Source organism: Nyctibius grandis, chromosome 12, assembly GCF_013368605.1.
Source record: "Nyctibius grandis isolate bNycGra1 chromosome 12, bNycGra1.pri, whole genome shotgun sequence".
Classification (NCBI taxonomy): domain Eukaryota; kingdom Metazoa; phylum Chordata; class Aves; order Nyctibiiformes; family Nyctibiidae; genus Nyctibius; species Nyctibius grandis.
Window position 1 is genome coordinate 3915533 of NC_090669.1, and position 25846 is coordinate 3941378.

Here is a 25846-nt window from a genome sequence, read left to right on the forward strand (position 1 = left end):
AAACAAGAAGAAAATATTTATTCTTAAGAACCTATTTTTTACAGCTAGAAATCCTCCTTAGCTTGTTTTTATACATAATAACTTCTACTAGCCTTCCAAACAGACACAGATAAAGAGCATTATCTTTAAAAATGCCTGCAGCTTTTAAAGTCTTGGTGAAACAATGATTCTAACTCCTATGTTGTTTTCCAAGAAAATGAAGCCAGTGATTCACCCGCTCTCATTAATAAATAGCCAGGTCCTTATAAAGGGAATTCAACATAGGTAAGACAATTTGTATCATCAAATGGTAGGGTCTCAGAGCTGAATGATTTAGTTGTCTAAAAAATTAAGTCAAACCATTTCTTTAAAAATAAATATAATTACATAGGATTATTTTTTCCAAATAAACATCCAAAATTGTCTGGGAAAAACATGACGTATTGCACATTCCACTTGTAATAGAGAAGATTACAGTAGCAATAAAAAGTAAAATGAAAACAGAAAGTTTAGGGCATTAATCAAAATAATGCTGAAAAAATACTGGAGTCCTTTGAAATTATCTGAAGATTTGGACTTTTTTGCTGTTGCTTCTTTGCCTTCCTAGCAAAGTTTTATTGATAACATTTGAAAACTTGGCCATACTTTAGAAGGTATCTTTTCCCACTTCTGCTTTGCAGCATGGACAGCACTGAACAAAAAAAAGTTTGTAATCATGTGCAATAAAGATACATATAAGCAAATAATAAACTTTGATGAGAGTGGATGAGGCAGTGGAAAGGAAAAGGTACCTGAAAGGCACCAGAACCAGATAGGAAATATAAAATTAAAACATGGGATGTTAAAGCTTATTTTACAGTCTGTTTTTAAAAACTGCAGTACACAGAAGCCAAGTTTTCCATAAAAGAAGGCCTAATGTTAATCTTCAGAGTATTTAAATAAGAGTGCTGTTGGACAAGACAGAGCTATCCCACAGTTTCTGGTCATTAAAGGGACATTTTCCACTACCTCCTCCTCTTCCTTTTCTTTCTGCCCCTAGCTTACTCCACATTTGTACTTTTGCAATTATGATAGTCAAAAACTAACCTCCACAGAAGTATTGTTTTCTGCCAGCTTAGTGAGCAGAATTGCCTCACAGAGGGGGCCAGGCAAGTGCCAGAGTCAGTCAAATGCTGAAAGCCAGTGGAGTAGGAGGAGATATGCAGCTAGGAGCAGGGGAAGATAAATTTAGAAGCCTAAATTTAGACTTTTTTTTTTAATTGCCTAGCATTTTGGTGCTTGTAGTCACTCTCATTTGTAAGTAATACTTACTCTGTTTAAACCACCTACAGCAGAAGTTCGTATAATGGCAAGAGGAAGGTAAAAAGAAGGGGCAAAGGATCGACTCATTTGTTTTTGTAAACAAAGTCACACAGCTTTAACCAAAGAAAAGAAACAGAGGCAGTTACACTCATTTTTGAACTGTTTCTGTTGCTCTCCTGAAAGACTTCAGAGTACATAGTTGACACTGTTGTCTGAGATGATGAAGGTTGAAAACTACTAAAAAGAATCTCTGCTTTTAAGTACTTATAAAAACTGTCATTTGCTGGGATCTGGCTAAAGCCACAGATTTACTGTCCCGAATCATTTTATGATCCCTACGAATAACTCCTGTGTCCACAGAATGTACATTTCAAAAGAAGCACGGAAGTGGTCCCAAGACTCGGTGTTGTAAAATTTCGAATGGAACCAACATAAACCCTCAAACGTATGGCTGGAAGCAACATCTCCACGATAGTTAACAGCGTAAGTTCCATGTAGCAATGAGCACTACTGACGTATACACAACACACCTTCAATGCTGACCTTTAAGGAGCTCAGTACATGCTCATTCTTCCATGAATTAAGTGCATGAGCAACACATTCTTGGGGGCCTTATGCAGTAAGGAACTTAAACTCACCCTGCACACCAGAATTAATTTGCTAATAAGCACAAAGCTGATGATTTGGCTTCAGCTTCACTTAGATTTAACAGCAATTTTTACCTTGGCCCTGTCATGTTCTAAGACCTGTGGATTCGATTTCCTTTAGTCTGATGCAAGTTCAATTTTGGCTTGTTTAGGGGTATTTAATCTGTTTATTCTTCAAGTTTTTTGAGTTTAATTACATTTTCTAAGATGTATTTAAGTGGAAATATGTCAGATAAAAAGCAGATAGGGCAAAATTCACAGACTTACCAAAACTCAGTTTGACTTTGTTCTCATTAGCTAAAAGAGATGTGATCTTAACTTGATTAAATTAACAGATAAAATCCTAGTGGAAACAAAGCCTTTTTTTAGGTTTTCTGTGCTACTGCTTAGAGAGTACACAGTCCTGTATAAACATAACTTACCAGTGGCCATTTATGGAGGATCAGGGATGAGGCATACAGTTTGCAAAGGTAATCTGTAGCAAGAAAAGAAGAGCAAGAAGTAAGGAGTCCACACTTACCTTTGGCTTCCATAGTAAAATTGAAGAAGTAATTGATAAAGTTATGAACCATGCCAAAACAGACAAAAATATTTATTTGGATGATTGATTATTGTGAAGTATGGTTCTGGTCACTTGCAAACACTTTAGAAGCATCATCTAGCCTTATGATGATGTCCTAATTTGGATCTCTCGTACCAACCTCTACAGTATTATAAGTTCTCAATTCAAAGGGTGAACTTCTATTTCGAAATCCCCAAATGGGCATTTTTTCCAATCTTTTTTGAGGTTCTAAAATAAAACATTGTCGTTTATACTTATAGCATATGCCTAATAATTTGTTTCCCATGTCTTTTCAGCTCTCACCTATTTCGTGTTCTTAAAGGCAATTTTATAATTAGCTCACATTTTATGAGTCCATGTTCGGAGGAATGAATATTCTCTCTGGTAGATTCATTCTATGAGAGAGCTCTTAAAAGGCAGTCCAGCAACAACTGAAATCAGCTGCATCGTTTACACTCACACTCAATCCATTCTTTTGATTAATGTGTGAGAGGACCATTACAAGTATCCCTCTAGCTGAAAGATGCTGTGTTAGTATTACAGAAAATAGAGCACTATCAGTATTTGTAACAATGTCTAAACACTATTACCATCTAATAACTGCTTTCTGGTTCATATTATCTTTATAACACCAATCAATTATTTTCATATTGTACAAATTTAGTTATATTCTGGGGATGTCATCTTCTACATTTTTTTATCTTGTATCAGTTCTGTATAAGCGGCTTAAAAACAAAGTAGTTATGTATCACGGCTGTTAAGCTCCCAGAAGAAGGCAGACTGGTTTTGTTTGCTGCTTTGCAACACTGTCAGTAGTTTTAGGAGGTAACAGATTTAGTGTAGTTACCTCTACATGTACTTGCTCAAGACCTAAATGCAACAAAAGCCAAACAAAGTGTCGAGACAAAGATAATTAAAGAGCTGAGATGATCAGGCTCCTTCAGATTATGACCTGCAAATGACAATTTGTTTTGCTATGGTGCTCTATGGTTTGGAAATTAAGGCTAAGGTAGTTCTCTCCCATATGTGCACTTAAAAAGCCAACTCTTGACAAAAAAAACACTTTCTTCACTCATTGTTGTCCAAATACAATGTAAGGAATATCTGGAGATATAGAGGGGGGCAGCAGACACTTTGTATGCTGATTGTCTCTGTGACAATGAAAGAAAAAACCCTCCTCGATAAAACAAGCAAGCCTTGAGAGAAGTAGCATGGAAATTAGAAATGTGAGCCTCGTGGCAACAGAACTGGACTCCACCATCACATTTACTGGCATGTTTATGGGTATTCCAGGGAATAGTTTGCCTTTCCCCGTTCTTTTACAGCCTTACAATTTTTATTTGCCTATAAGGTTTTTATCCCAGTATATCCTATTGGAAAAAATCCACCTCTGACTCATCTGTTCGAGACTGTAGATAATAATCATGGACTGGGGGAGAGATAATTAGATTGTTTTGAGCGAGACAAAGACTATCACATCTCCTGAACTCGTTCCTTTTCCAGACACTGACCTTCTCTTTGCCTAGCAGGGAACAGCAAAAAGGGCAGTAAAAGAACATTAAGAGGGGGCTGTACCCTGTAGTTCACTAGCTTAGACATGCTAAAACTATTAACCTGGTAGGTGAAGGCAAACAAGAACGCCTTCCTTACGCTACCCCAGTAAGTCTGCAGAACAGCAAATTGCTTACTATTATTTTCAGGTACCACAGGGCACTTTTAATCACGATTTTGAGAGACCCCTTAGATATATTTTATTGGAGCCAAATTTTGGGTGTGGCTGTGCCCCTCTTGAGGGCAGGAATACGCTAACAGTAGTATTTTAGGGGTTCCCTTTTTATTTCCATATCCACTGTGACTGGCGCTTACCACCTAGTAGTCATACCCCAAAATATCACCAGGTTTAAGGGCTTTGACCTTCTCAGGCCCCTCATTTCTGAGCAAACTCATGTGCACGTAGCTTTGTGCCATGTCATCCCCCGGAGTTTCACAGGAGCTCCGTGTCCCCGAGGCCCTCACCTCCCCTCAGGGACCTCGGGGTGAGGGCAGGGCCCACCTCCACCTGCGGCAGCCCCGGGGGCAGGCCGCGGGCCCACGGCTCCTCCACTGAGCCCGGGGCGGGGAAAGGCGCCCTTTTCGTACCGTCAGCGCTAAGCCTCTTCTCCATCTTGTGCCTGAGGACAAGGGGAAGGATGTTTCCTAGCCCGGCGAAGGGGGGAAGCGGTCGCCCGTTCGGCGCGGGGGGGAGGGCTCACCGCCCTCAGCCGCTGAGCACGGCGGGGCTGAGGTAAACCCGGCGGGGTCGGGCGGGAGGCCGGGCCCCGCGGCGTCTCCCTCAGGCAGACGAGGCGGGAGGCAGCGGCGGTTTCCTGCAGAGGAGGGGAGGCGACGGCGGCGGCGGGCCCGGGGCCGGGGCGGAGCGGCCGCCATCACGTGTCGTGTGGCAACCAGCGAGCATCCCCGGGACACGCAACGGCGCGGCCGGTGGGAGCGGAGGTAACGCGGGCGGCCGCGCCACCACAGCCGGCGGGGAGGTCCCGCAGGACCCCCGGGGGCTGGTACCGCGGCGAGGCGCGGTCTCCCTCCCACCTTGGGGAGGCTGCCGGGGCAGCGGGCAGCCCCGCTCGGTGCAGCCTGCGCCGTGCGCGGAGGTTTCCGGCGCCTCTCCGCGCCGTCGCCTTTCTACAGCATCCGGGGCTGGCGGCCTCGGCGCTGCGGGCCGGCTGCAGGTGTGCGGGGTGGCAGTGCGACAAATGCTGTGTATTTATTTATTTTTTTTTAAAGGGTGCCTCAGCGGCAGCACCTGCGGGTACCGCAGCCCTCACAGCCCCGCGAGGGAAGCGGCTGCCCCGCGCCTCAGGGCTGAGGCGGACAGCCTCGGCGGGGCAGCCGTTTCCCTCCCCGGGCTGTGCGAGAGACGTGAAATATGTCTGAATCTCGCTTATTTTATGAGGAAAACAGGGTGACCACCGCCTGGGGAGGGAGGAGCGGCCACCGAGGGGCGAAATGACCCCCCAGTCCTCCCTCCTGCGGCTCGACCCTGAGGGCCGGTCTCCTCACGCCGTTCCCGGCGGCGACAGCCCGTCATGTCGTGCACATCGCGACTTGAGGGTGTTTTTCTGGAGCCACGTGTTTTATTTAGTTTGGCAGCAGGCGGGTGTGAGGGTTGGTGCTCAGGTCGGGTTATAACAGGATGTGTTTTGGTGGTGGGTGCATGTAATTATAACTGCTCTGTTAACTAGCTATCGGAGGGGACTGAAGTGGGTTTAGTAATACCCTCAGGCAAGCGTGTCTTTGCTTACTGGCATTTGGTAGGGATTTTGATTGTTTATGTGTTTTTAAGTGATATATATTAAATGCAATCTGATTAGGCATGCATGTAAGTTATGGCTAGAGAGTACACATGGCTATAGATTTGCAGGTAAGCGTGTGCCTTCTGACATTACTTTTCCCCTTTTTGAGAGGTTTCTACTTTCATGCCCCAGCATAAAAAATAAGATAAATTATTTTAACGAACTCTATTATTATCCCTTCTGTCTTTACCTGGGGCTTACTGTATAAATTTCACTAGATGTTCCTCTTATTGCAGCTGCTTCGTGCACTCCCAACCTCACTTCTGTCTAAATCAAGACTGTCTACCACAAAGTCCCGTTGTGAGCTTGCTTCTATTTTTTCGCTTGTAAATATAAAAATAAATTAGAAGTGTGAAGGATATAGTGGCATGTTGTTTTCCATTTGTAGGTAGCACAGTTCCCTAACTTAAAAGTGACTTTGTTTAAAATCTACGTTAATATTACTGAAGTGGATTTGTCTAGGATTAGTACTTTAGGAAATTTTGAAAACTTTCTGAGACATTGTAACTGAATATCTGTTTGTGAGCTGATTATAGGTCTTTCCCTCATTTAATGTTCATACTCTTATTCAGGATTTGTCTGAACTTGTGGATAGTATGTGTATTTGCTGAACATCTCTTGTGCAGCTGTGTCACAGGTGTGTATAGTCAGGACTTACTGCCATCACGGTACACTATCAAGTGAATAATTGACATAGTAACTTCTCTTCCATACCTTTTTACTTTGTAAACACACCTTGTGCTTTTAAAAAAAAGGATGTTGAAACCAATTCTGTTTGATCAAAGGTTTATTTTGTTTTTTTATGGTGCTAAAGATGGTATGTTTGCATATGTGAGTACAAAAGACTTGGTTGTACAGATTAGATCTTTACATTGGGAATTGCTTTTGTTGCAAGGGCTTCCTGTCTGCTAACTGTATGTATTGCAGGGAAATGATTCTTCTCTCACCAGAAACAAGAAAAACACATACTAGACAACTCTAAGCCTTTCCCACTTAAATGTTGAGACTGTGAAGTGCCTAAATATATACATTGCAAGGAATAGGCATTTCTGGGACTTAACAACCTTTGCTCTGTTGGTACTTAACTCCCTGAAGACTTTCATGGTGTTTGCCTGTGTAGGGCAATCTTGACTCTTACCCGAGGGGCCAATCATTGTGTTCAGAAATAGGAGTTTTACAGCTGGTATATGCGAATAGTCAAAGTATATATGCAAAGCTATGTTACAACAAGACCTTTTTTATGCAATCAAGACAACTGTGGAAGACAGGCAAGAACGCTAGAAATCTTTGCTAATGAGCAGGTATTGTATAATATAGCAAAACATAGTAAGCTTTTAGCAGTTTGGTATTTCACATCGGTCGTTAACCCACTCTCAGGTTCACCCCAAGTTGAACAAATGACAGGTCAGCTGCTGTCCTGCTCAGTGGGAGAGAGGGGATCTTAGTGGATCGTTCCTCTTCCCCTTCTCTTAAAGGAGGGCCACCCTGTAACGCGGTGTTAGTACTTTGATAACTGCACACTAACCTTCATTAGCTCCTTTGGTACATGGCCAACGTGTGATAGGCCTTATCAGAATATATATTTTTGGTGAGACAATGAAGTGATCCTCATTTCAGGTCACTGTGTCCTGGTTTTGTATCGAAGCTTACAATATCAACAGCAGTGTCATTTCAGTAGAAAATCTTACGCATATCAGCAAAAAGATTCCTCACAGCTGCAACGATCAGCAAAAACAAGAGCTAAAGACTTTGTATTGCACAAGGGTGAGGGATGAGGAAATCCACATGTTAGCTTGTGTGAAGGCATAAGCCTGCATTAGCCATAGAGTCGTGTGGCAAGGCTGTCAGCATTAGAGATCGTTCTAACAGTGTTTTGAGCTGGAGTATTAAAGGATTGTTGTACTTTAAAAAATATATACTATTCCTCTCTGGTTCTTCTCTTCCAAGCCTGTCTTCTGTTTCCACAGAAATAATGGTTTTGTGACAGAATAATGGACTTTAATATATGTGGGCTTTTTCTCAATATTGCTAATCTTGACATAGCTTCAGTTTTCCCTAGTCTGCTCTCTCTCTTCCTGTGTAGGTTTGTTTTTTTTTCAGTCAGTCAAAGCTGCTGACTTTAGTTCCAGTTAATCTTAAGTGAAGTGCTTGTAGGAAAAAACCTGCCAATAGTTTTGTTCTGTCATAGAGGTGATGTAATAAAACATGCGACTCAGGCAAATAAGCAATTCCTGCCCTGAAGGCTTTAAGGATATAAAACAAACAAGGTTAGAGAAGAGAATGAAATGCCAAATCTTGAGTGAGCTGTTGCACACGCCTTCCTGCAAATCCTAGTTGTCAGCCGATACCTGAAGTTGAGAATAACAAAAGCAGACTCAGAGAGGAAGAAAGAGTATTGGGAGAAAAAATAAGCTAGATTAAGAGGTTATTATGGTGGTTCTTTCCTGGTTAGGGTAGAGTAGGGGAAGAAACAGTCAAGGTCATCAGTAACAAAGTTGTATAGAACTGCAGTCACGTGCTGCTAATTGAGGTGGAGGCTTTTGAACAGGGTCTGTATTTACAGGTAATTAAATGTACCTCTGAACTTCAGACCATGAGGTGAATTACGGTGACTCTTAGTCCAAAACTGTCAGTGTGTGAACAAAACAGATTTGATTTGAATGATTCAATTAATTTGAATCAAATCAAATCATCAAAATGCCTGAGTATTCAAAGTCATGATTGTGCTTCTGAACAAGTCATGCTTTGAAAGGTGTTCCAGGAAGAAATGGGAATGATGATTAGGATATGTGGAGTAAGAAATCATAAAGCTGTGTAGTTAGCACCAAAATGATGTTCTACATCCATGAGTCATTTCTTAACATCTTACTCAGTTTTATCCTTTAGCTGGAAGGGTTGAGAATGAACATGACATATTTTCAGACTGGCAGTTGGATGTCATAATAATAGCTGTAGTATTATTATTTTTTCCACTGACATTTGTCCAGAGTGATTTGCTTTCTGAAATGTATTTGCAACTAATACCCTGAGTCAAAATAGAAATGAAAAGACTCAATTTGGAGTTCAGTGTTATTTTTACGGGTCATAAGTGTTCTTTAATCCACTTCTTACAGTTAAATCAGTCATGAAGACATCTGCTTTGATTATTTGTCCTGCTGTTTTATACATTTATGCTTTCTGATGATTGCATCATATTTGCAATTGATTATTATAATAATTTATATTGATTTACATAGTAATAACTGAACTTTCTCTTGTAAAGCAAACCAAATAATCTTACAAGCTCATAGTCTGCATGTCTTTTTGAAGACTTAGCTCTGCTACACCATCAACAGAAAATCAGCCAGTATGTGGTTGCAAATGAATTTGGCACAAAATAGATGGAAGAGTAAATAGCAAGGAGAACCGGTAATAACCTGTGAGCTGAATTTGCTTTCATTTTCCTTGGCATTTTTGGTCACACTTATCTGTAGAAACTGTGTGGATCCCTCTCTCCTAATTAGTTTGATTTTGTTGGAGATGTCTCATTATAACACTCAAGCTTTTAAGTTCTGAAATAGCAGAGTTTAGTTTCTGGAAGACTGAAAATTTTTAGTCTAATTAAAAGTGTGAAATTTGATGGCTTGTGATGTATGTCTAACACTAGATAAGATGTTGACTCATGTGTGAACGATAAAAGATGTATTTAGTATTTAGCCATCTTTAAAGTGTTTCTTTGAAATTTTCAGGGGCAAATAAATCAGACGGCATCCGACTAAAAAGGCTGAGGATCTCATTTTGCATTATTTAAAAGAACACACTCTCTGTTGTAATGTGGAAAAGGCTAGAAGATTCACGAGTTGGAGAAGAATGATGTAACGTGTTTCAGTAAATGATTTGTACTCCAATTCAGTAGAAGTTATTTTTTTATTGATTGAAAATAATCTTTATAATTTTCACATCTTTAGAACTATTCTATTTCAGGGATGTCAAGTCAGATTTTCTGTACTGTAGTACACCCGTGTTGGCTTTACAATAAAGGACAAGTATGATTATTAAGTTTCCCTCCAGAAAGGTGTGCCTCTAACTACGTGAGCAAAACCTTGTACGTTTGTGTGCTACTAGATGCACAGACGTGTATGTAGTTTGGGTGATCGCATACTGACCTTTCAAAATCCCCATGCTCAGGATTTTTGTTCTCTTAGTTGACAAGCTTATTCTTGGAATAACAAAACCATTTGTGAAATTAGTGTTACCCCAAAAAAGCACAAAACCTTTTAATTTTCCTCCCTGCTAGATCAGCTGCTTTATTCTAATTGACCCAGACTTTTAAATTTTTCTGTTCTATAGTAAGTGGCTGAAGTATGCACTGAGGGTTTAATGAGGGGCAGAGCAAATGAATGATATTGCATTCTGGTAATTATGTAAGGCCTATTCTTTATGCAGCTGATAACCTAGTAATCAAAGGTATATTTGCAATTTAAGCTGGTTTCCATACAAAACTGTTCCTTGAATAGATTATTTCTTACTTGAACTTCTATAAAATGGGCCTTATTTAGAATTACTGCAATTACCAGTCTATTGTTGTGCTAATAAATGTTATTAGCAGTAACATGCTTTTGGAAGGCATGGGAGAATTTCCTGGAGACTTGAGAAGAAGGTGGTTCTTTTTCAAACGGTCAATTCTGAAGCAGAGGAAAATGTTTCTTTCAATTCTGTGTTCTTAGGTACTGTTAAATACAGTTGCTAATGGAGGAATTTGAATTGAAACTACTGTGGGTTTTTTCATGTACAGCCTGCGCTCTTGGATAACTCCAAGAAATGAGGCAGTGGGAACTGGGAACAGTTTCGTGGAGGGGGGAGGGAGCGAACTGTATCAGTTAAGTCAAGAGTTGGATCAAGGGGATTCTGGAGTAAGTATCTCTTCATATTGCCCTTGGCAAGAGCCCACACTGTGTTAATAAAATGTGCAACCCTCTTACTAGATCACTCATAACTTACATGTGTATGTACAATAAAGTGATTAAGTTTTTTAGTGCTGCAATAAATCTATGTTCATGCTTAGAACTTCCAGCTTGGTCTTACACTGCTTGCTTTTCTGCATCACCTCACTTTGCTTTTATCTGTTCTTTCTTCCTTTTCAACATTGGCATCCCTCAGTTCTGTCCTTTCTGCTTTTTTGGTTGTTCCCCCCTCCCAAAGGTAGAAGTTACTTTCTCAGCTTAAGTTATATTGGAACTTGTCTCTGGCTCTGTGTGTGTTGGTTTTTCTGTTTATTTTAACTATGCATGGGTTTACCTTTGTGTAAGAACACATATGAAGTAACAAAAGGAAATCTCTCAATTTACATTTGTAAATCATAGGGTAAAAAGGTGGAAAGAAGATTTGGCAAGAAGGTCTTGGGATTAAAAAATTTATAATTATTTCAGCTGTCTATATTTTGTTTTAGATTGTGATTTGGAGTCGTGGAGAATTCACAGTCTTTCCACAATGGGAGAAAGGACAGATTGCACGAAGTCACATAGTTCACTGGCTGAATACAGCCCCGTCAATAAATCAGACAGGACAGATACAAACGACACCTGTGAAATGCAAGATGGAAAACAAAATACAATGCAACTGAAGAAAGAAATATCTTTGATAAATGGGATAAGCCTTATAGTAGGCAACATGATTGGTTCAGGTATCTTTGTCTCTCCCAAAGGAGTTCTCATCTACAGTAAATCTTATGGATTGTCTCTAATAATTTGGGCAATCGGAGGGATTTTTTCAGTCTTTGGAGCTCTCTGCTATGCTGAACTTGGAACCACTATTACGAAGTCAGGAGCCAGCTACGCATATATCTTGGAGTCTTTTGGGAGCTTCATCGCTTTTATTCGTTTGTGGACCTCACTCCTAATCGTTGAGCCAACTAGTCAGGCAATTATTGCCATCACCTTTGCTAACTACATAGTTCAACCTTTCTTCCCTTCTTGTGATCCTCCATATTTGGCTTGCCGTCTCATAGCAGCTGCTTGTGAATGTAAGTATTTCTTGAAATTTACTATGGTAATTTTTTATCCAGTGTTAAGCTGTTGTTAAAACAATTCTTACCAAGTCCCAGAGTTGTTGCATACTGAATCTGCAATGGTTTGAGCTACACTGGGGAAAAGAACAATTTCCAGCACATGAATAGCTTGCAGGTATTCGGTCAGTGAATTACGATTTTCTCATTCGGACGCAGAACAAGGTATTTAACTCTTCCAAGTTTACTTACATGGGAAAAATGAGGGGAAAAGTTTGTTTTCCCTCAGAGAGGTATATTAAATCAAACCTCAAGATACTCTTGATGTCGTCTAAGAGTTGTTGCAGAATAGCTCTTAGGCTATGAATTCTGCTGTAATTTATTTTACAATAGCTTCTCAATATAGACATGCTTATGTAATTGGTAGGGTTTCAAAAGATCATCCATTCGAGATGATTCTTTATGCTCGTGATTAACAGTAACATAAAAATGTTGTACCTGTTGTAAAGCTTTTTTGAAAAGCAGAAATTTTGTGTGCACATAAAACATTGAAATGTTTGTAATCAGATAGCTAGCTCTGTTAGTCAATATAAACAGCTGTCCACGTGCTTCAAATCAGGACTGTTCTGCTGTATCAAGAGAATGAAACTGCATGATTGTACTGTGTGTGTCCTAATTTTAGGTATTTCCTATTAAAAGTGTTCATGTATGTATTTCACATGTCCAGTAAACAGCAAAAAATGTATTTCAGAAAGTCTGTATGGCAGTCCTTCGTCATGTACTGATCATCATTGCTGTGTGCTGTGGAGTCTGCCATCCCTGTTGACCTGATGCTTTTGTTGTAAAGCTAATACAGAACTCGGGCTTTTTTACTGCCAACAATATGCTACAGGGAGGAGCTGTACAGCTTCTAGCTAGTTCCTTTTTGAGGCAACAGGGAGTCTGTTGAAATAGCTCTAATGTTCCTCATTACAGTCGTCTATGTAGGACTAGAAGAGGGAAAAGACAGCAGTAGTGTGTGCTTCAAATATTTGAGTTATATAACTAGCTGTGAACATTATAGCTTCCCCTTCCATTTTTGTAAGTTAATTTGTTACTGTTGGGAAAGCACTAATGTGCTGGTCCAGGCTCACGTAGTGGGAAGAATAATCAGAAACTTCTTCCAAAAAAATCTTGTCAGCTTACTCAGTCTCCCTCCTCCCTTCCAAATGTGTGTCCACATTTTGTTGTGACAGCTCCAGGAAAGAAGTGAAGGACCTGTAATGTCATGTTCATATTCCTTAAACAGATACTGTCCCAAGGTATCCTGGCACAGATTCAGGAGTGTGGGGGAATCTGCTCTTCCGTTTAAGGTATCTCATATCTGAGGGGAGTTAGCCCTTATAAAAAGCAGTTTATCAAAAAGCAAGAAACTAAGACAAAGTGATTAAATTAAAATGATTGTGTAGTAGATGTAGAAAGACAATGTGATGTCCTCTATGCTTGCTTCTAAGAGAGGGGATTTAGCACCTCTTTCTTTAGTGGAGACATGTGACAGCAAGATCACCCTCATGTAGGTGGAACAATTTACTTTTAACGGTCCATTTTATGGTTTAAATGCTTGTTCTGCCCTGCTTTAGGTGTCATTGCTGAGGGTCTCACCCGGCTCTACAACCTCATTTAGCTGTTCCTGTTAAAGCCTGCTCTTCTCCCTGGCCTGGCAGGGCTGATACTGTATGTCAGATCCTTAGCTGTGGATATGATTAATACTTTATTAATGAAGTTGCTGGGAGTGGAAGTCTGAACGTTGGTTAGGTACAGATTGTATGTGAGAATGGGTGGGTTTGTTGTGGGGGTTTTTGTTATTTTTTTTTTTTTTAACTGTAGTAATAACAATATTAGATCTAGTGCGAGATCAGTCTTAGTGTTATACAGCATTGTTTTGTCAATCATTTTGGCAATGGGGGTGGTGTCTGGTGGTACAGAACTAAACTTGACAGTTCTCAGGAACTTCAGTAGCTAAATGATAATTAAGTTGAAGAAAACATGAGAGAATAATTTTAGTAAAAGAGGGAGGGGATGTGGCTTATTCAGATTCTTGATTATCTTTTTTTATTCTTTTAAGATATCAGAGACAGAGTACCATTTCATCTGAAGTAGAGACCAAGCCCTAACTTGCTAAAATAAGGAGTTAATAATAATTACTCCTAATGAAAGTTGCTTAAAAATAATAAAATTAATGGCCAAAATAAACCCTGTGAGCAAATACTCCATAGATAATACCGATCATTAGTAATGAGCGGAGACCAAGCAGAGTTGTTTTTTTCCTGAGGGCTCTTTAGGAGCTGCAGCAGTCCTGACTTTTGAAATATGATACAACTGTTTTTTTTCCCCTCATCTTGCCAAGCTCAGTGGAATCTCGTTGAGCTATTCCGCTTGGCCAGACTGTCTAGTGTACTAGTGCCATGCTTTTGAGATTGTTGTCTTCCTTTTGTTATCTTTTAAAAATTATTATTTTTCTATTTGGTAACTGTGCTAAGTACGTTTTTATCTTAACAGTAGCACATTATTCTTGGATTATGGGAAAGGATATAATTTATCACATCTTTTCATTTAATTTTGAATTGCTACTACCTTACTTGTTAAACAATCAAGTTTAGTTTTTGTTTATATGCATATTTAAAATACATAGTACAAGAAAATGGTCTGGAGATAAAAAGTACAGTAGAATATAACCACTTCTTTACTAGCAAGAGAAAAAAAAGATTTGGGGAAAGTATTTAAACTTCTGGGTTGGAATCAAAAATGTTAATGATAATCTGGAAAAGAAAAATATGCACTGAATTAGTATTTTGTTCAATCAAGAATGACAAAGATACCGATTCCTATTCAATATTCATCATTTGAGTTCAGGCAGAAGTTGTCTGGCTCTCCATTTGAGGAAAAAGTAATAAATGCAAAAGTAAAATGTTGAGAGCCATGAGAACAATGTATTTCAACAATAGCTTGAAAAGTGTTTGTTGGGGAAGTTGATCATATGAGTAAGTTTAGTCAGCCACTGTTACTACAATATTTGTGAAATCTGAAAGTCTCACTTCAAGTTCCATTACAATCTTGTGAAATAGGTCTGACACCAATTTATTTTGGAATAGAGGGAGGAATATATTCAGAATACTCATTACTTACTACGAGTTCTTTAAAATCCAGATTAATGTTGCATTAGCTGTAAAGCATATGTTATTTGGTCAGATCTGTTCTAACCAAACTTAGTAATACAGTTTAATACAACTGGAAGAGTATTGAATCGCCTGTGACCACATTCAGTATTGCAAATACTCTATGGATGTTGAAATCATCCTCAGATTAACAAGGACGGGAAAAAAACTTTTCACACGTGTTTTTAATATGTTTGCTTAAAGGAATTGCTAGATATTTCATTTATCAGAACAATATTGATATCTTAAAATGAATTATGTAATGGTCTCTTTAGTTTCAGGATAGTTGCAGAGTGCAGCTGATGAGGGGTAATGTCAGGAAAACGGGCATGTAATAAGAGAAGGGGAAGCTCTTTCCTTCCATCTTTTGAAACAGTGTGTTTAGAACATGTTTCCTACTGTTTTGTTTAAACCAGTGTATTTTCAGTACCAGTGTATTTTGCTTAGTTTAGCCTAAGTATTAATATAACTGGTAAGTGCATATTTAGATTATAATTTAAAATCTTTGAAAAATGAATTAAACTGAGTATTGCTTAAACAGTCTCTTCATTTTTCTTTTTTCCACCCCCCTAGGTCTTCTAACATTTATAAATTGTGCCTACGTTAAATGGGGAACACGGGTGCAGGATATATTTACTTATGCCAAAGTCACTGCTCTTATTGTCATCATCATAACCGGACTTGTTAAAATATGCCAGGGTAAGCTTATAAAATTAAAGCAAAGGTTTGTATTTATCAGTTAAACTGAGTAAGTGGTCTAAAGACTGTAAAATACCTCTGTATGTGTTATCAAATGTCTCAGTATAAGCATAATATAGCCACTTGGAAAACACCAATAATACCAATGTTAGGTATTATCATGATATTATATCATGAGAAGCTATCCTATCTCAGTTGACTTTGAACTGGGTAAAAGAAGGTAATTGATTGTTCAGCAATGTTGTGCAATTTACAGCCTGCAGTGTGGAATAATAAAGGAAATGAAAACAGCAAAACACAGAGCTAGCAAAATACGATGGGAGCGGAGAAAGCTGTAAATTTCTGTGAGGAAATACTACTTTACAATGAGATGAACTGAATATTTTTTTTCAAAATGAATTTTGTGCAAGTCTGAAAGTGCCTGAACTTAAAAATAGATTTGTAAGAACATGTAAGTAGATTTGTGAAACAGCAGCTCTTTTTTTTTTTCCTCAAATTCTGAGTTCTATTATAGCTGTTGAGAATTAGAAAGTTGCTGGGGTTTTGGATTTACTTTTTTTTTTATATATTTGTGTGTATGTTGGGCATTGTACCTTCAAGTTAGAGGAATTCTGAACTTGTTTTTTTTCTTATCCCTTCTTTTGGGGAGAATTTATTGGTGTTAGCTTAAAAAAATTACCCTGGTTTCAAAGCTGCCATAAAGGTCTTTCCCTGACAGTCTGGCAGTTTGTGTCCTTTGCTCTAATCAGTTATTGTTGAAAGTCCATGAGCAAGGGGATTATTGTGAATGGAACAAGAATATGCATATGTGAGCACCATGCTGCGGTGTTTAATCCTTAGCACATCTGCCCATCCCTTATTTTGTAGATACTGAGCTTGTTCACTACTAACTTCCTTGCCATGGTCTCCCTTGTGTGTTTCTAACTCAGCAGTTGCTGTGCCTATGTCTGTGGCAAGGGAATAGCAAAGTTTAATTAGGATAAAAAAGAGAAAGAAGTGAAGATATTTTAGAAGCCTCAAATATTTGCCTGGCCCATTTCGATGAAGTCTAAACATTTCAGGATGCATAGTACAGGGCACGTTTTGGAGTTACATAGTTATTTACCTTTCTCTGATGGTTTTGTGTGTGTGTCTGCATATGTGAAATAGTCTGAATATATAAAACTGCCATTGATGAGCTTGTCTTGACTTGAATAAAGGCAAAAGATGGCACAAGTTCTCAGAAATACCGGTGCAAAAAAGCATACACATCTTTTAGCTTGGGAAAATTTTATCTCAACAATAATATTTTATGTTCTGTTAATTATTATTAATTCTGTTATTTGTTCTTAGTTTTCTGTTTTTAATAGCTAAAACTTAAACATCCATTTAGGGTGTTGGGTTTTTTTTTGTCACCATTATCTAAAATCAACTGTAATCTTTGTTTTCTGCATAGGCTAAATGATTGAAAATTTGAAAGGCTATAGAAGGATAGAGTGGATTATTTTATAAATATGTATGTTATAAAAAACACCCTTATCCTGAGTACTGTCATTGCCAGTTTGTAGCTTAGTCTGAACTTAATGTTCCTAAACTTTTTGTGCCATTGTGGACAAACTAGGTGTTTAATTATAGAATAGTATAATGCTCCATAGAGCATAATTTTTAGTAGTTTAAATGCCATGCTTATTTTCATGGCTGAAGCACAGAGTAGAATTGGAAAAAGGGCTTAATAAGCAGCTTTGAAGGAATTAGGGTTTCTGAGGTTTTTTGGTATTTGTGTGCCAAATTGAAAAAAATTACTTGCTGTATTTTATTATCCTATGCTTCATTGCATCTCTTCCACACACAGGACATTCATCCCACTTTGAGAACTCTTTTGAGGGATCCTCTTTTGATATCGGAGACATTTCCCTCGCACTCTATTCTGCTTTGTTCTCTTACTCTGGTTGGGATACGCTCAATTTTGTCACGGAAGAGATCAAAAACCCAGAAAGGTAAACGATTTGAGCTTTTTAGACCTGGATAGTTCCCAAGTTGCTCGTTTTGTGGCTGTCTTTCACTAATGAGTTCTGAACTTATACAGAAATGAGTAGAACTGCTCTATACTTAGATGGTAAGGCTGTGAACAGCCACTAGCAAAGATGTAGTAGTTTTAAATTCCATTAAAAATGGAAAAAAAAAGAGGAAAAAAGGTAACAATAAATAAGTCTGGACGATTGCAGGATGCTGTCTGTATTCAGTGCTTGATAAGCTTTCAGTTCAGGATGTTGCTACTGATTATTACAATAGGTGTTAATATTGCTGTGAAACAGTTACATGTGTAGTCTGTGCTGTGTTTATCTGTGCAATAATTCTGATTTCATATTTAAGAATGTTATCTTTTCCATGAATTTATGCTCTAAAAGTGTGACTGACTAATCTTGTTCAGTTGTGAGTCTGTAATCAGATGCGTTTATGTTCAAAATAGAATTCCATTTGATAATTTTTACTTCCTCTTACAAGCAACAGCTCAGATTGCTACAACTGAAAGATAAAGAATGGAAGAGATTTTTTTTTTTTCAATTCTCCCAACTGATTTTGGCTTTCGCAGTTTGTTCCGTTACCCCTGAGTTGTATGCTGTGCATTTATTTAACCAGGAAAGTTATCTATTAAAAAGAGAAAATAGCAGATAAGTATATAAGATAATCTAAAAATAGCTAGTTTTAGTCAGACTGAATTTCAGGTTGACAGTGTTTCCTTAAATTGTATTGAAAAGATTTGTTATATGTATTCAGAAGAGATGTATGTTTAGTGTTTGCATCAGTCATTTGGTCTTTCAAATTGTTTTTTTTTCCACTGAAAGAGCTCCCCTTTTGAGTGCTGTTGCAATGCCTTTTCATCTTTTTAAAGTTAGTGTGTTGTTCTGTGTTAATCAGTTGGATAACTCTTGTATTAGATGTACTGTTTTGAAAAATAATTTTTCTCACAGGGTACTCAGCTGATGAACATTTCTTTAGATCCATTTGCTATTTATAGGCATCAGTGCCTAATATAATCTTCGTTCTTGGTAACAATTGTAGCTGATAAAGTGAACTTCAAATTTCAGCTTTCTACATTGACAACTCTTGGGAATAATGAGATGTTCCAGACTTCTATAAAAATTACTCCCAAGAATTACGTGTTTTCATATTGACTTGATTCATAGTGCCCTCGTGCTTGCCCAGTCAAAAGTTGCAATCCTCAAGTTAAATTTGAAATAGTCCCTTGTTTTTAATCTTGGGTGATGCAAAGTCCTTAAAATACCATTTCAGCTTTTTGTTACATTACGTAACATTGCTGAATTAATTTCTAAGTGGTTTTCTAGTTCTGTTTCTCCTCTGTGCTGAGGTTTGCAGGTCTCTTACTGCGAGTGTGCAACCTGGAAGCAGCATCAGAACTCCCAGTTACTAATTTACTGATTTATATGGGGTGTGTGTTTGTTTTTCTACTTCGACAGCATCAGACCTACCCAGCTGGAGTTCTGGGCCTCAGGAAAATTTGAGGAAACTTCCAAAGTGCATTTAATTTTTCTGCTTTGTTGGGTTTTTATTGTTTTTTTGTTGTTACTGAAAACCGTGTTTACGGTAAATGCTCATCCATGTCACCATGCCATGTTTGATTTCAAACAGGGCAAATGCAAGAGTAACAGTCTCGGTTCTGGTTTCCCTTTTGAGACATTTGAATATCACTGCAAGCTTTGGGGAAAGAATAAGGCTGACAAAAGCAAAAGCCTAAAATTAAAAGTTTGTTTCTGCTTCTGCTCTGCAGTTTCTCCCTGTGGAGCTGCAGACTCGGCGCTTTGAGGTTTCTCTCAGCTTTAAATTAAATCTTTTGTTTACATCTAGAGGTTTACAGTGTTTTCATGTTACTCTAGACTTTTTTTTATTACTTTCTAGACACGTGTTTGCTAGTAAGATACACCACATCCAGAGATCGACAGCTGTGCAGCGATTTTGGATCTGCCCTCTGCATCTCTACTTTCTGCAGTTACGCAGCCCAATTAGTTTGTTCTCTGCAGTGATGAGTGCAGATGAGATCAGGGATTTGGTTTAGTGGATATCCCTGCATCAGTTCAAGAAGCAGGTGCTAGAAGAACAGCAGCATTCCTCAGGGAGAATGAGTGCAGTGACTCAGAGCTCTGCCCCTTTGGGTTCTAGTTGTGGTAATTAACAGACAGTAGGAAATAATTTAAAGCATGTAAATTTGAAGGCTATTATTACTGATCTGGAAACCCTGAAGTTAGGGTACTTGAAAAGCAGTTGCATAGAATCCCTTTTTACACATAACTTACGCTTGAAGTTATTGCAAAAAAATCGATTTTTTTACAGTGTTCTATATTAGAATTTCTAGTTTTAAAAGAAAGCGGACTCTTCCAGAGATATCTGTTTTGAAATCTTTATTCTGTCTTCATACTTTTTATCTCTAAGGTAAAGAATGCAAATAAATAAGTTTATTCTGTTTTTAATGGATTTTTTTTTCCTGCATTTTGGGTTTTGTGTGTTTTTTTTTTTTTTTGTCTTACAGGAACTTGCCACTGGCTATTGCAGTGTCTATGCCAATTGTGACTGTTATCTATATTATGACCAATATTGCTTACTATACAGTGCTGGATGTTGAAGCTGTTCTTTCTAGTGATGCTGTGGCAGTGGTAAGTTGACCATGTGGTATTTTGCTGTATTATTCACTTTTCACCTTTTAGGGATGCATTTCATTTTGGGGAACAAAACAGGAAAAATCCCTAGTTTATTATAGTACTTCACTGAGTACAGAAGGACAGAACAAGTCATCATGAATAATTTAATCTTAAATAGAAAAGTAGGTAATGAAATCACATATAATAATAATATATTATCAGATTTATTAAAAGAAGCACAGATACATCTTGTTAATGTATTTTGCAAAGACGCTAATTAGACGTGCACTTTGAGCTGATTGTAAATTAGACTCATTAGTACATAATTGTCTTCTCTGTTCCTTCATGCTGCAGTATTTAGAAAGCTGGAGCAGTGTGCAGAACAGTGTTGTGCTGGGCTACATTCTATTGAGCTAATAATTGGTGCAGTGCATATCTGTAAATGGATGTGTTACAGCTCAGCTATGACAAAGTTTAGCTGTGTATCTCTTTTTTGATAACTTAAATCACTGCCTTCCCAACATTGTATTAATTCTAACAACTTTTAATATTTTGAAATTCATTATTTTTGTATATAGATAGAAGTTTGAATCTAATTAAAATATATAAGCTTCTTCAAGGAAAAGCTGGTCAAAACATGTTTTATACTTAAAGCTAATCATTAAACAAAAGTGAAGGGGTTTTTTTTCCCTGTAGCTAGTGAATTAATTGGATAGTTCTGGTTACTATACCCTTTAGACTTGAGACTTGGAAAATTTAATCTTCTTTTTGGTTATTTAAATTGGAGGAAAAGAAATAGCTTTCCTCCCTTTTAGATTCCCAATTGGCTTCTGAAACTTAAGTAGTTAGACAATGGACAGAGAGTTTTAAATACACCAGAATGAAGGAAGTATTCACTCTGTTCCCACAGAGGATTACTATAATTAAAAACTGGCTTAGCAAATCAGCAAACTCTTGTTTCAGGTATTTAAGCAGATGGTTCTGCAAAAGCACTTACTTGACTTTCTTTCAAACTTGAGAAATATTTATATTTAATGTAACCTTTCAAAATATTTTATGGTAAATGTGGGCTGTAACTTGTTATTTCAAATGTAATTATACAGATGTTTATTTCAAAATATATTGGAAGTAAATAAACTTTGATTCTTTCCCTCTTTTTAGCTGGAATATGGAAATACAAAATTGTCATAAAATATATTGTGAAAAATTTGGCAAAACACTTCAGAATGAAACAAAACAAGACAAGGACAGAAAATATTTAATTTTTAATCATCATATGCGAAGGGGTAATAAAATCTTCAGGAATATCTATTTCTGTTGTAGGCTATGGTATCCCATATAAAGTACCTTCCAGTGACTTATACTGGGATTTTTAATTCTTGTCTAGAATTAATTAATCCAGACAAAACTAAAAGCCAATACACAGCCCACTACCCGTCCTGACTTCTGTAAAGCAATACACTATTGTTTTTTTCTAACAAAGACTTGGAAAATACACTCCTTTGACAGCAATGAAATTCTCCAATCCAGCCTATCCCCTAAGTCTTCCATGCCTATTCTAGGGCTCCTGGCCTTTGTCATCACAGAGGTTTATACAACCATTTGGGAATGGGATCAGGGAAACTGATCCACGCTGGGAGACTAGGGGTATGATTCACTGTGGGCCTGTCCAATCTATGTTGCTATACACAGCAAGTGGTAGCACTGCAGCAGCAATGAGTAGCCAGATAAAGGAGGGACGACGGATGCCTGAACTTTACTACACATGTGAAACCCAGGCCTAGATTTTTATGACTTTATATACACTTCATTTAGTTGTTCTTTGACATTTTCCTTGACCAAAAGTGAGTATATATTTATTTTTGTGTGTGTGTGTATGTTTATGTATATACACATGCTCTGTCATTTTACATTAAATTGTAATACTCAGAACTGGAGCGATCAGGTGTTGCTCTCTAGTATAGGATGCATCCAGACATGGAGGAGAAAAAAGGAAGACTTAAGAATGGTATGAAGTCCTTAGTCAATCTAGTTGCATGCAGAGATATTGGGTGACCAGGATAAGAATGAAAAAATATTTGCGATTTCCAAAGTTATTAGAGGATTTACTTCTTGTGCTAGTTTTAATGGAACTTAACTGAATGAATGACTTTGGAAGTCTAGAGCTGTTTTTTTTCACTAGATCTTAGGATTGCTAAATACTTGCACTTAAAAGTTTAACTAATGTTCTATCTAAATGCATTTTTGCTGAGATGTCTCATCAGCTGGCAAACAATGGTCTTCTGATTGCCACTAGTTATATCCCTTTTAGAATGATAAGGTGAAAGTGCAGCTGAAGTTTAATACTTAACACATGACTCATTAAAGATTCCTTTTCAACGCTGATAGGAATTTAATTGCCTGGTTTTATGAAAAACAACTTTAAGCTTGATCTACTAATACATTAGCAAGTAGTGTGGACCTCTGGAAGGATGTCTGTAGAGTGAAACAGTTGATGCTGAGGACCTGACACGCACACTATACATGCTACAGGGGTATTTTGCTTTGGACTGCGTCTAACGAGGTCCCGTGGACTGAATGCTTATGTGTGGTTGGATTGCAGTAGGGGAGTGCAGTGGCTACGCTCTTGGAGTGCATCTTCCAATTTAGCCTGTTCTAAAAAGGAAGCTCCCTTTAGGTCCGATGCTAAACAATGTGAACCAAAAAGCAGTAAGTGGCAATAACTGGGAGAGCTGCTTCAAAAGTGCACTTGCTGTCCAAGTTAAAACACTCATAATGCACCCATAGTTTTCTAGTGAATAGGAGAAAAAAAAGAGCTAATGACTGTAATGGTCTATATTTGAAACCCCCTCCTATAATACAGAAATGTAAATATCTTCATTGTGAAATTTCTCTGGGTGGTGGAAGATAATTTTATCCTCAGTGGAATCTTTAAGAAGACTTAGGGCATTGTGCTCAGTGAATGAATGAAGAAAGGAAATAAGAATTGAGCCAATCCAAAATCTAATCTGATAAAAATGAGCCATTTTGATCTGCTCACGTATTCTACATGAGATATATGATACAGATTGCTGTAGTTTCGTGATTGCCCTCTATCTAGTTGTAGAATGAAAATTACAATAATGATTTTTTAAAGAAACATGGTAGTAATATTGCTGCATTTTAGAGCCTTTTGTGTAGTAAAGCAGCAGTTAAATTTAATCTTTCCTTGTTGCTATTTTGGGAAGGAATGGAGTAGCTTTCTCCTATTCATTTCAGTCAAGAGGCTTTGAGCTGGAACGGAAGGGGAAAGCTATTTCCAGTTTCTAAATGATGAGAGTAAAAGTTATAAGTAAAAGAAATACTAGTAATAGCGTATCTTTGCTCATCACCTTGCATACTGTTTTTCTTGGTGGTTGGGAGATGAAAGAAGTCTTGGATGATATGGAACAAGATGATAAAATGTTCTTCCTTTACCTCAGTATTAGCTTCATTGTGGTATAGTCCCAGTGTCGGGGCTAAGAAACTCAGTTTTTTAAGCTCTTTTTTGTTGAAGTAATTTAAGTAATACAGCAACAGCTAGCTTAGAAGTTCAGCAAATTCTCTTCAGACAGTTGCTGATCATGTAAAAATCACTTCCTTTTTCAAAGATTCCTGTCAGAGTTCTGTTTTACCTCCTTATGCAAGCCATCACAACCCTTACTGTTAAGTTTTATGCATATGAAGCAGCTACTCTGTAGCACAAACACACTTAAAATAAATAAATAAAAGCAGAAATTTTATCTCACCTTCCTCTGTCACTGAACAACTATTTTTTTTGCATCTGAGAGAGCCATTGTCTTTTTTGTTTGTGAAGAGGGCAGCTGGCTCAACAAGCACTTTTTGGGCTGCTTCATCTTCTAACAGGAAAGAACATACTGGCTGCCAGTGCATAGCTTGTTACCTGCTTCCTGTGTTCGGTCATGCCTGGGGTTTTTTGATTGAGTTCATGCAATAGGTGATATTTGGCAGCTTACTTCTTTTACTTGGAAAACAGTTGGTTGTCCTGCATAGCTGGCTGTCATCTTTCTTGGAGCTGCACAGCTTTGTCAGTCTTTGAATACCATCTTGCAAGTCCAGCGTTGATCAATCCAATTTACCCTGGTGTACTCATATGCTAAAGCAGACCTGCTTTGCTTCGACCTGGCCCCTGCTTCAAAGAACCAGGAATGTGGGAGGCTGTGTGTTTTAGCTGTTTTATTCTTCTTTGATGTATAGTTTAATAAATGATGAGTCTCTTGTCTTCTAACTGAATTCAGCTAGAAATTCTTAAGTTACTCTTGGACCTTTTGGGTATTACTTCTCTTCCTTCATTTTGCCAGTCACTGGCTTCTTTTCTGAAGAGGAAAATCTGCTTGTCTTTGACTGCCAGTGTCATATCCCCCTTCTTTGCTTGCACCGGCACCTCCCAGTAAGGCTCCTTTGGATGAAATGCACATTCTGTACCTTGTAATGGAAGAACTCTTCATTAGGGTCAGGCAGTCGCTTTTAAAAGAGAGCTGTTTAGTATGTCATTTGCCGTCTTTCTTGGAGCTAGCCGTAATTCACTACCTATACGGCACTCCTGTTGCCAGTTACGTAGAAATTCTTTGGCTTTGGAGGCCAAGCTGAAAAGCTGAGCCAGACCTTGAAAGAGTGCTACATAATATTTTCAATACGAGAAAGGTAAGATACTTTGGAAGACATTGAACTCTTATTCTACAGCTAGCTATTAAAAATGCTAAGCACAGGATAAACACCTGAGAAGATTTGGATCAAGTATCTACAGCACCTCCACAAAGACATAAAAGAAACTGTTTTACTGTTGGAGCTGGCATCTCTAATCTTAATGTGGGCCATGCAGAAGAGACACATTACATGCAGTAGACATGCAGTATATTAATGCAGTAGAGTAGTGCTGGTTTCTCTTACCATAAGATTGTATTGAGTGACCTAAAGATGAAGAGAGAATTTCATGCTGGACCTTGCACTGCACTGGTATCTTTTTCTCCAAGAAAAGGCGTTGCCAATAACGGAAGGAGAGAATTAATGTCTGTTTGAGTAGAATCAATCAACAGAATGGTGGTTGAAACAAGACTTACAGGAAACCTGAACATTTAAATTGCATTCTTTTGCACCTTTACAGTTTTCTGACTCTGTTTTCAGTTGATGCGCACTCTCTTTCCTCTCTTTAATATACGTGACATTAATTTGGTCAAACTGAACAGATGTCATACAGTATCTTGACAAACGTAATCTATGGCAGTGGAAGAAAACTTCATCTGCTCAGTGGCTTTTTTGCTTGTGCGGCTTCCTGATTGCCATAAATCAGAGTTTCTTTGTTTCCTTTAGGAAGTAGCTCCTTAAAGGCCTATGAAGCTAAAGATTGAGAAAACAGGCTGTAGTTCTGACTGCCAAATCTTCCTGTAATGTGGGAATGTATTTATACTCTGCCTCAGAGAAATGTCAAAGGAGAATTAATTGCACATCCAAGATACT

General features: G+C 38.1%; 1 protein-coding gene across 3 annotated transcripts in view; it reads left to right on the forward strand.

Annotated features, from left to right (window-relative positions):
* The first annotated feature begins 4479 nt into the window (after positions 1-4479).
* The window catches only part of SLC7A6 (solute carrier family 7 member 6), a 31270-nt gene continuing 9903 nt past the window's right edge, over positions 4480-25846 (forward strand). The window contains exons 1-5 of one of the 3 annotated variants that reach the window (XM_068411597.1): positions 4480-4774; positions 11269-11841; positions 15591-15716; positions 17548-17692; positions 20242-20365. In XM_068411597.1, coding sequence (XP_068267698.1) covers positions 11310-11841; positions 15591-15716; positions 17548-17692; positions 20242-20365 — 927 coding nt within the window. In that variant the 5' untranslated portion in view covers positions 4480-4774; positions 11269-11309. Of the gene's footprint in view, positions 4775-4838; positions 4984-5019; positions 5217-11268; positions 11842-15590; positions 15717-17547; positions 17693-20241; positions 20366-25846 lie in introns of those variants that run through there. The other 2 variants (XM_068411599.1, XM_068411598.1) reach the window with 2 other exon arrangements.